Source organism: Oryctolagus cuniculus, chromosome 6 (genome assembly GCF_051225735.1).
Source record: "Oryctolagus cuniculus isolate XC-2025 breed Fujian yellow rabbit chromosome 6, ASM5122573v1, whole genome shotgun sequence".
Taxonomy (NCBI): Eukaryota; Metazoa; Chordata; class Mammalia; order Lagomorpha; family Leporidae; genus Oryctolagus; species Oryctolagus cuniculus.
The window spans coordinates 45,909,182-45,924,943 of record NC_142872.1 but is presented as its reverse complement, the minus strand read 5'-3'; the positions used below and the strand labels follow the sequence as shown (position 1 = coordinate 45,924,943).

Below are 15,762 nucleotides of genomic sequence, written 5' to 3'. Positions count from 1 at the left end.
AGAAAGGACAGATGCAAATACAACTCATTTTACTATTTCTGATTTTATCTATAGTACCTTCCTTGTCTGGTATTATTTTCGTGTCCAGTGCATTCATTCTACTCTTATCTCTCACATTTATTCTACTTTCTACACTCTTCTTCTATTTATATTTTCTAAAAGTACTTATATATTGATAGTCCAGAATTCTCTTTAGAGAATTTATTAAATTCTCTCCCTCTCTCTTTAAGGAATTTATCAAATGTCTCTGATGCCATTAATGCCAGTCTTCTGATTTTATATTAGTATTCATGTTCATTTAAAGGCTTTTGAAATTTTTGCAGAAGCTGTATTTATTTTAGCCCAGTTTTTAAATATCACTTTGTACATATATGAATTTTCTGGTTAGATTATTTTCTTCCCTATATTTAATTTCTCAAGCACAAAATTGGTTTCATTACATCTTAACAAAGTTCACATCTTCTAGTATTCTGAATTCATTTATTTTCTCTTAAAATTTTTTTTTTATTTTATTTTTTGACAGGCAGAGTGGACAGTGAGAGAGAGAGACAGAGAGAAAGGTCTTCCTTTTGTCGTTGGTTCACCCTCCAATGGCCGCCGCGGCCGGCGCGCTGCGGCCGGCGCACCGCGCTGATCCGATGGCAGGAGCCAGGAGCCAGGTGCTTTTCCTGGTCTCCCATGGGGTGCAGGGCCCAAGCACCTGGGCCATCCTCCACTGCACTCCCTGGCCACAGCAGAGAGCTGGCCTGGAAGAGGGGCAACCGGGACAGAATCCGGCGCCCCGACCGGGACTAGAACCCAGTGTGTCGGCGCCGCTAGGTGGAGGATTAGCCTAGTGAGCCGCGGCGCCGGCCGTTAAATTTTTTTTTTTAAATGTTTGCTCCTATTTCATTTTTTTTTCATTTGCCTGCCTTTTCTTACCTAAACAAAATAAAACCACCTGATTTGATACTGTTACAAGGCAAAAAAGAGGCGGTATTCTTGTCTCATCCTTAAGGTTCATTCCAACAAAGTATATTTATAAGAAACTCAAATTTGACACAAAAATTCCCTGAAAAATGATGTACCCCTTTATTTTACGTTTTTGTAAGGAGCAGGAAAGAGGAGTCACATGATCACTACAGTGCAGATTCTCTTGGGGCTCCTCATTATCTTTGTGAGTCCCCAGAGTCTCATTTTCTTCACAGTTACCTGACTAACTAGTCTTACCAATTCTTCCATTCTCATGTTTCTGTCTCTTTGTATATTTCTCTCTTTTCTCATTCCGCCCCCACCCTAGTCTCATGCTGATTCTCCTTATTACCTCCTTAAACTTTTTTCTTTTAGAAAAATTTGATCTGTCCTCAGTTTCTGCCATTCCCCACTCCACTGCTCATGAAAGATATAGCCAGCCATTTGCAGTCACACAGCAAAAGCTTGGTTGCATCCTATATTCATTGAGCACATATAATGTATTCTTCCTCCTTGGATTGGGTGGTGTGAAATATTGCTGGAATTGTTTAAAACTATAATTTTCTAGTTTTTATTTTGATTTTTAAGATATATTTATTTGAAAGGCAAGAGTGACTGAGAGAGAGGGAGAAGGGTATATGTGTGAAAGAGAGAGTGATTGATCTATCTTCCACCCACTGGTTCATTCCCCAAATGACCACAACAGCCAGGACTGGGCTAGGCCAAAATCAGGAGCCGGGAACTCCAACCTGGACTCCCACATGGGTGGCAGGGACCTAGATACTTGGGCAATCTTCCGCTGCCTTCTCAGGCATATTAGCAGAAAATTGGATGGGAAACCAAGACAAATCTGCCCTCTGATATGGGATGCTGGGTGTTGCAAGTGTTGATTTAACCCGCTGTATCATGCTGTCCCAATTTCATACTCTATTATACATCTAAAATGTTGCTCTTTGTTTCAAAAAATGATTACGTAAAACCAGCTGCTTTAACAATCACTAAAATAAAATGGTTTATACACCAAGTTTCTTTTTTTTATCAATGTAAAGACCACAGTGAGTGTTTCTGGTTGGTAAATGGCTCTCTCCCAAAAGATGACTCATGGACCCACGCTTATTCTACACTGTAGCTCTGTTGTCTTAATATGTGACATCTGGGTTTATTGTACTGATGTGCATGAACCCACAGATGGGGAAAGAGCATGGAGGATCTGCATGAGAATCTTTTATGGATCATTCCCAGAAGTGGTACCTATTGTTCCTACTCATTACTAGGGTAACCCTCAGCGACATGGCTACTTCTAACTTCAAGGGAGGCTGAAAATATAATCTAGTTCTGTGCTAGAAGAAGAGAAAATAGTGACTGGCTAGTTTCTACTCTGCCTTATCTATAATTTGATACATTCAAATTCTTCTGTAATCTTAAACACAGGTTCTATATGTCTATTAGAATTCATTTTTCCTTTGCCTAGGAAAGGCATACTTCTCTAATCAAGGACTAAGAGCTTTTTGAATTGGGTATAAGAAAAAGAAATCTAAATCAGAGGCAGATTTTTTGGAGGGAACAAATGTCTTGAGTACAGTAAGGATCCAATGAATAAAATTTTGAAAGAGTTTGCAGTCATGACTTCAAAGTTATTTAAACAAAGTTTAACTCTCCTTATACCAGATCGGTGGTATGCTATCAGCCATGGTTTCATCTATCCCTTTGTTGTTTCATCCATTCATATATTTCTTAACTATTTTTCATTAACCAAATTCTATACTAGATAGTGGGGATATGAGCAAGACTAAAGCTTTCATGCTCTTGGTTTGGTGATTGTGGAGGTTGGAGGGACAGACATGCAAATAATTACTGAACTTTAAACTATTTTATAACTAACAGGTTTATAAGGTTTAGAAAGAATTAGAAGAAGGGAAATTTCCTTGTGCATGATAAATTAGGAGAGGCCTGGGTAGAGCCTGTGGACTAGTCTTCATAACATGGTCAACTGAAAATCATGGCAGCCTCATTTACTCCCTACTTCTCTGCTTCTCTAAGTCAAAGACCATTTTAAAACACATATGTCCCTTGAGACTGTGCTTCCCGGTTTAAGAGAAACATTATCTGCCTTCTCTGGAGAGAAAGAAGGAGGATAAAATTAAAAGAGCCACATTACTTCCTAGCTCTGACAGACTTTTTTTGGTAATTTTATTTAGCTTGTATATTTTCATGTATTTCATATATAAAGATTTAGGACATAGTGATACTTCCCACCCTACCCTCCTTCCTGCCCATACTCCAACTCTTTCTTCCTCCCTCTCCCATTCCTGCTCTTAATTTTTACAAAGATCTAATTTCAGTTTTCTTAATGATCATAAAGTTAACTCTATACTAAGTAAAAGAGTTCAACAAATAGTATGAAGAAAAAAAAAAAAACCCGTTTCTCTATAGAAGAGACAAGGGCTATAAGCATTCATTGAATTCCAAAATGTCCATTTCACTCCAATACATTACATTTTAGTTACTTCTGAAAGGGAAAACATATGGTGTTTGTCTTTTGGGGACTGGCTTATTTCACTAAGTATAATGGCTTCCCAGTTGCATCCATTTTGTTGCACAAGACAGTATTTTTTTTTATAACTGAGTGGTACTCAGTATATATACCATAATTTCTTTATCCAGTCAACAGTTGATGGACATCTAGGTTGATTCCATATCTTAGCTATTGTGATTTGTGCTGCACTGCTTTTGGTTTGGATAAATTCCCAGGAGTAGGATGGCTGGATTATATGGTAGGTCTATATTCAGATTTCTGAGGTGTCTCTGTACTGTCTTCTACAGTGGCCGTACCAATTTACATTCCCGCCAACAGTGGATTAGGGTACCTTTTTCCCTACATCCTTGCCAGCATTTGTTGTTGATTTCTGTATGAGAGCCATTCTAACTGGAGTAAGATAAAACCTCATTGTGGTTTGATTTGCATTTCCCTGATGGCTAGTGATCCTGAGCATTTTTTCAAGTGTCTGTTGGCTATTTGAATTTCCTCCTTTGAAAAGTGAAAAATGCCTTTTCAAGTCCTTTGTCCATTTCTTAACTGGATTGTTTGTTTTGTTGTTCTTGAATATCTTCATCACTTTATATATTCTGGATGTTAACCCTTTATCAGTTGTATAGTTTGCGACTTTTTTCTCCTATTGTGTCAGTTGCCTCTTCGCTTTGCTAAGTGGTTCTCTGCAGTGAAGAAGCTTCTCAGCTTGATGTAATTCCATTTGTCAATTTTGGCTTTGATTGCCTGTGCTTCTGGTGTCTTTTCCAAGAAATCTTTGCATATGCCAATGTCTTGCAGAGTTTCCACAATGTTCTCTAATAATTTGATGGTATTGGTCATATATTTAGGTCTTTAATGCATTTTGAGTGGATTTTTGTATAAGGTAGGGGACAAGTTTCATACTTCGGCATGCAGAGATTCAGTTTTCCCAACACCATTTGTTGAAGAGACTGTCCTTGCTCTAGGGATTTATTTTAGCTCCTTTGTTGAAGACAAATTGGTTGTAGATGTGTGAATTGATTTCTGGAGTTTTTATACTGTTCCATTGGTCTATATGTCTGTTTTTGTGCCAGTAGCAGGATGTTTTGATTATAACTGCCTTGTAGTATGTCTTGAAATCAGGTATTGTGATGACTATGGCTTTGTTTTTGTTGTGTAAGATTGCTTTAGGTATTCAGGGTCTCTTTTGTTTCCAAATGAATTTTAGCATCATTGTTTCTAGATCTGTGAAGAATGTAGTTGGTATTTTGATTAGGATCACATCGAATTTGTAAGTTTCAGTAGTATGGATATTTTGATTATATTGATTCTTCCAACCCATGAACATGAAAGATTTTTCCATTTTTTATGTCTTCTTCTATTTCTTTCTTTAATGTTATGTAATTTTCATCATAGAGATTTTGACATCCTTGGTTAAATTTATTTCAGAGTATTTAATTATTTTTGTAGCTATTGTGAGTGGGATTGATCTTAGAAGTTCTTTCTTATCTATGGCATTGTCTGTGTATACAATGGCTATTGATTTTTCTGTGTTGATTTTATACCTTGCCACTTTACAAAACTCTTTAAAGAGTTCCAATACTCTCTTAGTGGAGTCTTTTGGAGCCCCTGGATTTAGAATTATGTCATCTGCAAATAGGGTTGGTTTTACTTCCTTCTTTCCAATTTGTATCCTTTTGATTTCTTTTGCTTGCCTAAAGGCTCTGGCTAAAACTTCTAGGACTATATTAAACAGCAGTGGTAATAATGGACATCTTTGACCTCAGAATCAGCCCTTAAGGCATTCTAGTCTGGCTGAAAAGCCCATGAGAACATTTAAGGCATGGAAAGCCAAGATACTGTGGCAAAAAATGTCCTACATGAAGGACCTTGGTAGGTAAGACTCAATGAAATGGTTATCAAAAAAGGAGATACTTTTCTCTGAAGAGAGGTGAGAACTTCTGTTTTGCTTAGGGCTTGTCTAAATACTGACAGAGTTTGTGGATTCAAATGACTTCCATAGCCTAGGCAGCTCATGTCAGGAGCCTCGGGTGATCACTGAAATCATACATAAGGATGTTAATTGTTAAATGAACAACAGGAAATCACTGTGCACCTACTTCCCATGTAGGACCTCTGTGCTCAAAGAGTTGTATTATAATTATATCTAAGTGCTTGTGCAAAAGATGTGTCATTCTTGGGTGCTTCGTTAATGTTAATTAAGTTTCTTAAAAAAGAAAGTAAAATTAACTTCAAGATGCAATGATTTTGAACAGCCTTGTTTCGACTGCTGAAGAACAGGTTGGGTTTTTTTGTGTGTGTGCAAATTGTCGAACTCTTTACTTAGTATAGATTTAGTCTTCTGTGTGTATAAAGTTAATCGAAAATGGATCTTAGTGGATAATAGGACTGGAAATGGGAAAGGGAGGAGGAGGAGGGGTGGCAGTGTGGGTGGCAGGGCAGGTGTGGTGGGAAGAATCACTATATTCCTAAAGTTGTACTTATAAAATGCATGAAGTTTGTGTTCCTTAAATAAAAAGTTTCTTTGGGAAAAAAGAGAGAGGGCATATTTGTCTGGTTCTAGATCTTTGGGGGAACGCTTCTGTCTTTTCCCCATTCAGTAGGATGCTGACCATGAGTTTTGTCATAATCACCTTGATTGTGTTGTGGAATGTTCCTTCTATACCCAGTTTGCTTAAGGTTTTCGTCATGAAAGGATGTTGTATTTTATCAAATGCTTTCTTTTGAGATATCTATTGAGATAACTGTATGGGTTTTGTTCTTCAGTTTGTTATTGTGATGTATAGCATTTATTAATTTGCAGATGTTGAATCATCCGTGCATACCAGGGATAAATCCCACTTGGTCTGGGTGAATGATTTTTCTGATGTGTTGCTGAATTCAATTAGCTAATTTTTTTAAGGATTTTTGCATCTATGTTCATCAGGGATATTGGTCTATAGTTCTCTTTCTCTGTTGTATCTTTTTCTGGTTTAGGAATTAAGGTGATGCAGGCTTCATAGAAGGAGTTTGGGAGGATTCTCTCCCTTTTAATTTTTTTTTTTTAATTTTTTGACAGGCAGAGTTAGACAGTGAGAGAGAGAGAGAGAGTTATAGACAGTGTGAGAGAGACAAGGATAAAGGTCTTCCGTCCATTGGTTCACTCCCCAAATGGCTGCAACAGCCAGTGCTGTGCCGATCTGAAGCCAGGAGCCAGCTACTTCCTCCTGGTCTCCCATTCGGGTGCAGGGACCCAAACACTTGGGCAATCCTCCACTTCCCTCCCAGGCCACAGCAGAGAGCTGGACTGGAAGAGGAGCAACTGGGACTAGTACCTGGTGCCCCAACCAGGAATAGAACCTGGGGTGCCAGTGCCACAGGCAGAGGATTAGCCAAATGAGCCATGTCGCTGGCCCCCTTTTAATTGTTTTGAATAGCTTGAAAACAATTGGAGTTAGTTCTTAAATGTCTGGTAGAATTCTGCAGTGAAGCCATCTGGTCTTTGGCTTTTCTTTGTTGGGAGGGTCATTATTTTATTCAATTTATCAAATCATTATTAATAATTATTAATTGATGCAATTTCCATCTTGATTATTGGTCTGTTTAGGTTTTCTATGTCTGCATGACTCAATTTTGGTAGATTGTATGTGTCTAGGAATCCATTTCTTCTAGGTTTCCCAATTTGTTGGCATATAGCTTGTTGTAATTCCTGATGATTCTTTTTATGCCTGTGGAATCTGTTGTTACATTTCCTTTTTCACTTCTGATTTTATTGATTTGGGTCGTTTCCCTATTTTTTTGGTTAGTTTGGCCAATGGTGTATCAATTTTATTTTTAAAAAACGGCTCTTCATTTTCACTGATCTTTTGTATTTTTTTGTTTCAAATTTGTTTATTTCTTCTTTAATTTTAATTATTTCTTTTCTCCTACTAGTTTTGGGTTTGGCTTGCTGTTGTTTTTCTAGATCCTTGAGATGCATTGATAGCTCATTTATTTGGTACCTTTCCAATTTCTTTATGTTGGCACCGATTGTTATAAGTTTCCCTCTTAATACTGCTTTTGCTGTATCCCATACTTTTTTTTTTTTTTTAGTTTTTAAGCTTTTTATTCAATGAGAGAAATGCATAGGAGAGTGAGGGCCCTATCTAAAAGAGAGAGAAATCTGGATTCATATCAAGTACCAGGAGCCAGCCATATGCAGGAGCATGCAGGCAAGGAAGCATGGGGCAGGTGGCCCAAAGGCCATGCACCCTGGAGGCTGAGGGCAGCATGGGCCCATAATGGCAAAAGGCCAAAGAGAAGGGCTGGGCTCACTGTGTCCCCAGCATTTAATCCACTTCCAGAGGGGAGTGGTTAATTAATCTGATTTGCCGGTGGGCACACAGGTGTGCCCAGGAAGGGGCATGAGGTCACACAGGGGCATGGTGAAGGTGTGGTCTTTCAGCTCACAAACCGGATCAGTTTTATCCTATATGCCTGCCTACATCATTCCCACCTCAGAGACTCCATTCCCTTAATCCTAAGGTATGTTGAAGGGCATAGAATCATCCATTTTCTGTAGCTGCTTCATGCTTAAGAGGGACGTAGTGCAGGCCCTAACTGTCTGGGTCTGGAAGTCTCTATCTTATCTAACAAATTTGCTTTGTCAACTGGTCCCATATGTTTTGATATGATGTATTATCATCTTCAGTCATTTCCAGAAATTTTTTGATATCTCTTTTGATTTCTTCTATGACTCACCATTCATTCAGAGGCGTGTTGTTCAGTCTCCATGTGTTTGCATATGACGTAGAGGTTCTTGAGTTGTCGACTTCCATCTTCATTCCATTGTGGTATGATTTGGATTTTTCTTTTAATTTGCTGGGACTTGCTTTATGGCCTTAGCATATGGTCTATCCTAGAGAAAGTTCCATGCACTGATAAGAATGTGTATCCTGAAACTGTGGGTCGAAAAGTTTTGTAGATATCAATTAGGTCCATTTGGTCTATAGTGTAGATTAGCTCTGTTGTTTCTTTTTTGGTTTTCTGTCCAGTTGATCTGTCCGTTGATGAAAGTGGTTGCTCATGAGAACATTTCAGGCATGGAAAGTCAAGACATAATGGCAAAAACTCTTCTGTATAAAGAATCTCTGTGAGTGAGACCACAGTGGAAAAAAGGGACCATCAAAGAAGGATATACTTTTCTATGAAGGGAGGAAAGAACTTCCACTTTGCATATGGCCCTGTCTAAAAACTGACAGAGTTTGTGGACTCAAAAGGCTTTCATAGCCTTGGAAGCTCATGTCAAGCTCAAGCCTTGGATGGTCACTGACGTAAAAAATGAGTGCTAATTTTTAATTCGACACCAGGAGTCATTGTGCACTTACTCCCCATGCTGGATCTCTGTCCTTAATGAGGTGTACTATGAGAATTAATGGTAAAACTTGTCTTCAAAATGTACTTTATGCTTTGTGTGTCTGTGTGGGTGCAAACTGTTGAAATCTCTACTTAGTATAGATAGTTGATCTTCTGTATATAAAGTCAATGAAAATGAATCTTAATAAACAATGGAATGAGAGAGGGAGTAGGAGGTGGAAGGGAGTGGGGGTGGGAGGATGGGAATGAGGCAGAAGAACCACTATAATCCTAAAAGCTGTACATATGAAATTTGTATTCATTGAATAAAAACCTTCTAAAAAAAGAAAGTGGGTTATTGAAGACTCCCATTACTATTGTATTAGAGTCTTTGTCTCCCTTTAGATCCCTTAACATTTCTTTTAAATAGCTAGGTGCTCTGTAATTTGGTACATATACATTTATTATAGTCACATCTTCCTGTTGAATTCATCCCTTCATCATTATATAGTGCCCTTCTTCATCTCTTTTAGCAGTTTTTATGTAAGGTCTATTTTGTCTGATATTAGAATGGCAACAGCTGCCCTTTTTTGGTTTCTGTTACCATGGAATATCTTTTTCCATCCTTTCACTTTCAGTCTACATATATCTTTGCTGGTGAGAAATGTTTCTTTTAGGCAGCAAATAGATGGGTATTTTTTTAAAGATTTATTTATTTATTTGAAAGTTGAAGTTACACAGAGAGAAGAGAGACAGAGAGACAGAGAGACAGAGAGAGAGGTCTTCTATCTGATGGTTCACTCCCCAATTGGCCGCAACAGCTGGAGCTGTGCTGATCTGAAGCCAGGAGCCAGGAGCTTCTTCCAGGTCTCCCACGTGGGTGCAGTGGCCCAAGAACTTGAGCCATCTTCTGCTGCTTTCCCAGGCACAGCAGAGAGGTAGATCAGAAGTGGAACAGCCGGGACATGAACTGACGGCCACATGGTGCTTCAGGCCAGGGCGTTAACCCAATGCGCCAGAGCACCAGTCCAGATGGGTCTTTTTTAATCCATTCAGCCACTCTGGGTATTTTAACTGGAGAATTGAGAGGCCATTTATATTCCAGGTGTCTATTAATAAGTAATTATTTGGCTGACAGAGGCATTTCTTTTTTTTTTTCTTTATATTTTATTTTATTTAATGAACATAAATTTCCAAAGTACAGCTTATGGATTACAATAGCTTCCCCCTCCATAACTTCCCTCCCACCCACAACACTCCCCTCTCCCACTCCCTCTCCCCTTCCATTCACATCAAGATTAATTTTCAATTATCTTTATATACAGAAGATCAATTTAGCATATATTAAGTAAAGATTTCCACAGTTTACACCCACACAGAAACACAAAGTGTAAAATACTATTTGAGTACTAGTTATAGCATTAATTAAACACCTAAGAGTAATTGTGTATTAATTACAGAGTTCAACCAATAGTTTTAAGTAGAACATAAAATACACTAAAAGGGTAAAGTATTAAGTTCTTTTTTTTCTTTTTTCTTTTTGTTTGTTATATAGTTATTTTTTTATTTAATAAATGTGAATTTACAAAGTGCAACTTGTGTATTGTTGTGGCTCCCCACCCCAACCTCCCTCCCTCCCGTGGCCCTCCCCTCTCCTACTCCCTCTCCCATCCCGCCCTTCATCGAGTTTCATTTTCAATTAATTACTTTCATATACTGAAGATCAACTTAGTATATAATAAGCAAGGATTTCAACAGGCTGCACTCACACAACCGCACAAGGTATAGGGTATTGTTCGACTAGTAGTGTTGTTTTTAAGTTTCATAGTAAAGCACATTAAGGACAGAGATCCTACTTGGGGAGCATGTACCCAGTGACTCCCGTTATTGATTAACAATTGGTACTCTTATTTATGATGTCAGCAATCACCCGAGACTCTTGCTATGAGCTGTCTAGGCTATGGAAGCCCCTTGAGTTCACGGACTCTGAACTTGTTTAGTCAAGACCATATCACAGTGGAGGTTCCTTCCTCCCTTCAGAGAAAGGCGGACAGAGGCATTTCTAAGGAGTCTGTATTGTCTTTATATATTAACAGACACCTAATTGCATCAGAATAAATTGGATCATGACTTATGTGCTGTGACTTCTATCTGTTTCTTCAGGAAAATTTAGTTAAATTTAGGCTAAGTGTATCATTAGGATAATACAGCAGTTCATGTTGTAATTGTGTCTTTGGGAACAAAAGGATAGAACATATAACTTCCACCTACTTTTAGAAACTGTCCCTTCAGATCAGAGCAGCGCGCTGGCCGTGGTGGCCATTTGGAGGGTGAACCAATGGAAAAAGGAAGACCTTTCTCTCTCTCTCTCTCTCTCTCTCTCTCTCTCACTGTCTAACTCTGCCTGTCAAAAAAAAAAAAAAAAAAAAAAAGAAACTGTCATATGTGCATACCCTGTTGACATAATGTTCCTTTCAGATTTGTCACAGATGATTGACCTATGACATTCTACTCTCCCTTGGAAATTTCTTTCTGTCTTCACATTGAATACAACAAAGTAAAAGAATTGTTTTGTTTCTTTTAAGTTTATCTAAAAAAATTAAGTGTCATAATTTAGTTTAATATAGTGAAGAATACAGAATGAAAGAAAAATGATCTATATCACTACTCTGAAACCCCTATTAATATTAAAATGAAACTTAACTATTTAAATAAATCCCAAGTTCAAATAGTACCAAGAGATAGAAAAGGAAAGTCTAATTTTTCATAATTCCCTGTTCTCTGTCCTTGATGGCCACTATTAAAGGTAACTACTATTAGTAGTTTCATACTTTTCTTTTAGAAACATGCATACCAGTATTTTTGTGTATTCATTCTTTCAATTTATCTATCAGTACTTTCACTCATTTATTGATTCAAAAAATATTTGTTGAGAGCCTATTATGTGTCAGTTATAATTTTGTCCCTTGGGAATATAACAGTGAGCAGATTCCAGAAGGTCTCTTATGGAACTTAGAGTCTAGGAAAGAGAAAAAAAGGGAAATAAATAAGAAAACAAGATAACTTTAGTTTGTTCAAAATATTATAAGTGATTTGATATGATGGTGCTGTTAGTTAAGGTGGCTAATAATGACCTCTGCTTATGTAAGTTATTAAATTTTACTGAGCAAAGAAAAACATGGAAAGACTCAAACAATGTTTGACCTATGTTATTTCTTTTTCTAAAGGTGAAGCTCCACCTGCCAGCCAGTTGCCCACACCTCCCGTCCAGCGCCCAAGCCCCATCACACTTTTCCAGCCTAGCGTCTCCAGTGCTGCCCAGGTGGCTGTCCAGGCTCCAAGTCTGCCTCTCCGCCCAGCACTCCCACCTCAGCATTTTGCTGGGCCTTCTCAAACGGACACTCATCGGCTGCATTCTGGAGCCAGTCGCTCTGTGAAGAGACCCACTCCTGTCTCTCTGGAGAATACCAGTAGGATTCCAACTACTCCAAGTACTGCCCATGCCAGATTTGCACCCTCGACCATCCAACCTCCAAAGGAGTATTCCAGCATTTCCAGTTGTCCAAGAAGTGCTCCCATAGCCCAGGCTCCTCCCATTCCACACCCACATGTCTACCAACCCACACCCCTCGGCCATCCAGCCACACTGTTTGGGACACCACCAAGATTCTCTTTTCATCACCCTTACTTCCTACCCGGACCTCACTACTTCCCATCAAGGTAAATTAAAATTTTTTTTTCTTTCACCAAAAAATACAGCTAATGAAGTTTTCAACTCTGGAGGTATCTCTTTTTTAGTGAGAAGGGGGCTTCTTTAATTCTGCTTGGAATCTAATTTAGAGGTTGAATAGGAGCCAAAAAATTGATTTAAACAAATAGAGTCAAATGAGTAGGCGAGGTAGAGAGAATGTACAGTCCATCTAATGGGACAGCAGCTACTCAGTTCCAGTCAGCTCTTGGCATGTGAAAATACAGGCTTCAGTGCTGCCAGATGTGAATTTTCATGGGAAACAGCCATGAAGGACCTTAGTGTCATTTAGTCAAATCCAGTTGTTGCATAGAGCTGAATTTCTGAAAGTTTAGCTAGATATAATTCCTATGATATCCTGATAAAAAATGCGGCTTCTGATTCCTTTTTTTAGGGTATTCTGTACTATCAGTCTGCATTTCTAACAAGCTCCCTAGTGATGCCAACTTTTTTTGTGGGGAACACTTTGAATAGCACAGGTATAGAAGAGGGCACTTGGTCAAAGAGAGGTTAAGTAACTAGTTCAAAGTTACGCTTCCTCTTAGTGTTCTTTTTAACAAACCAGAATATTTCCCATGTGAATTGCCAATACAGGAATTTATTTTTATAGGGAAGTACCTAAGTAAAACAAATGTGTAACTTTTAATTTTGGGATGATGCAGTTCAACTCCATTGCAAGTATAACAAAGTAGTATGCAAGTATGATAAATTATGATAAAGTAGTACTAACCTGTACTTTCATTTTTAAAATTGATTGATTGATTGATTGATTGATTGATTTGCAAGGCAGAGACAGAGAGCTCTTGTTCACCAGTTGACTCCTCAATGCCTGCAACAGCCCTGGCTGGATCAGGTCAAAGCCAAGATAGGGTAACTCAATTCAGCTGTTAATTTCTAGCAGAAAGTCATATGGAAATATATACTTTTTAATGGAAAAGTCGTATAGTTAAACGGACTTTGGGGCAAGTAATTCTTCCTATTTATTAAATAGATTAAATCATAGCAAATCTATCTTCTGTACTCGTGTCAAGGCTTATAGGATTTGTCTTTTAGTATACAAATCATCTGACACTTTAAAGAACATTTTCAAAGGAAGCTTCTGAAAAGAAGTCCATAGAAGACAGAAATTACAGCATGTTCTTTAATACAGATATTTCTGTGTAATAGTTTTATTGAAAGAACCAAATGAAGTGAATAAGTAGTATTATACTGAATTTTATTTCATTTAAAGTGTCAACACTCTACATCAACTATAAACATTAAGCTACATGTACTTAGCCAAAACCGAAAACCAGCCTTTAAAAAAAAAAAAACTTATTTATTTATTTATTTGAAAGTCAGAATTGGAGAGAGGGAGAGACAGGGATCTTCCATTTGTTGGTTCACTTCCCAGGTGGCCACAACATGTGAGGTTGTACCAGGCCAAATCCAGGAGCAAGTAACTTCTTCCAGGTCTCCCATGTGGGTGGCAGAAACCCAAGCACATGGGCCATGTGCTGCTGCTCATCCCAGGCCACTAGCAGGGAGCTGAGAGGGAAGTGGAGCCGCTAGGACTTAAACCAGCATGTCCATATGGGATGCCGGTATCATAGGAGGTGGCCTTACTAGCTATGGCATGGTGCTAGCTAGCCCCTGGCCTTTTAAACTGTAATATTTTCTTGTTGCTTTTCTGACTTCTATCTTCTCTTTTTTATCTTCTATCTTCTATTTTCCCAAGGAATTGGATAATCTCATTAATTTGCTTGGCAAGATGGCTTTTAGTAAAATATATCCTGGTTAAATGACAGAATTAATTGATTCTCTCTCAATTCTTCTCTTAATTGTAAATGACATTATATATATATATATATATATAAATATAAAACATGAGTGTATCTAATGTGTGTACTTATAAATATTGTGTGTATATATGTATTTAATTTATTAGATAGTACAGTTTGCCCTGTGTATCTAGAGTAAAAATCAAGTAGCTTAGGTTGTTTAATCAAGGAGTCATTTGATAAAACAAATGGACATTCACAAGTGCTGAGTCTTCTGAGGACGAATGTCTTCTGCTTTCAAGTCTTAACCATCTTCATACCGTGCTTATTGAAATATTTTCTGTGTACTACATTAATTTCTTAGACTAATTATTTTATTCTCACTACCCCTTTCTCTTCCGTCTTCTTGCAGTATATTCTACTTTGACATTCAAGGGAGCAAAATAGGATCTTATTTTGTTGATCATTGAGTAAAAAAAAAAATCTATTGCAATTAGTGAGACAGAAAGTATATATAAGAGAAAAATGGAGATTTTTGGCTTGAAATAAATAGCAAATATACCCAGATATAGATGATAGAGAAGGTAAATATAAATCATTCCTGTATTTGTAGGAATAAATGCAATCATAATTTTTACTTCTTAAAATTTTAAGCAGAGAAATCTAAGATTAAAGACAATTCCCCTTAACTTTTGTTTGGAACACAGAGCTATTTGAAGTCATGGGCTCTCCCCATAACAGCATACGTACACACACACAGACACACACACACACACACATATATCTATATATATGTATTTCCTTAGATATATGAATACTCACACACACACATACACATACTCAAACACATTTATAAACACATGAACTTTTGCCTAAACTAAAATGAAGGAAACTTGGAATCCCAAAACATGACAGATACAGTTACATAGAATGTCTTCTGTGGTAACTACTTAGAAATACTGGATTCTAGGGCCAGCGTTGTGGTATAACAGGTTAAGCCTTTGCCTGCAATGCTGCTGGTATCCCATGTGGATGCCAGTTCGAGACCTGGCCACTCCACTTCTGATCCAGCTCTCGGCTAATGTGCCTGGGAAAACATCAGAAGATGGCCCATGTGCTTGGGCCCCTACACCCACATAGGAGACCCAGATGAAGCTCCTGGCTTCTGGCTTTGTATTGGCCCAGCTTCAGCCATTGTGGCTATTTGGGGAGTGAACCGAAGAATAGAAGATTCTCTCTCTTTCCTCTCTCTCTCTCTCTCTCTTTCTGTGTGTGTGTGTGTATGTGTTTATGTGTCCTCCTCTCTCTGTAACTCTGCCTTTTAAATAAATACAAAATAAATCTTAAAAAAGTTGGATTCTACCTAGAATGATGAAATGAACTTTAAAATATTTTGCTTAATTCATCAGAAAGAAGATGATTATGTGCCAAAATGACCAAGAAGCTGAAAAGTAGTTCAA

General features: G+C 37.9%; 1 protein-coding gene across 2 annotated transcripts in view; it reads left to right on the top strand.

The window, feature by feature from the left end:
• SOX30 (SRY-box transcription factor 30) overlaps positions 1-15,762 on the top strand; it is a 50,578-nt gene that overhangs the window by 7,925 nt on the left and 26,891 nt on the right. The window contains exon 4 of one of the 2 annotated variants that reach the window (XM_008255331.5): positions 12,022-12,514. The exons of the other annotated variant lie outside the window; for it this stretch is intronic. Within the exon in view, the coding sequence (XP_008253553.4) occupies positions 12,022-12,514 (493 nt within the window). The remainder of the gene's footprint in view (positions 1-12,021; positions 12,515-15,762) is intronic. 2 annotated transcript variants of the gene reach the window in all.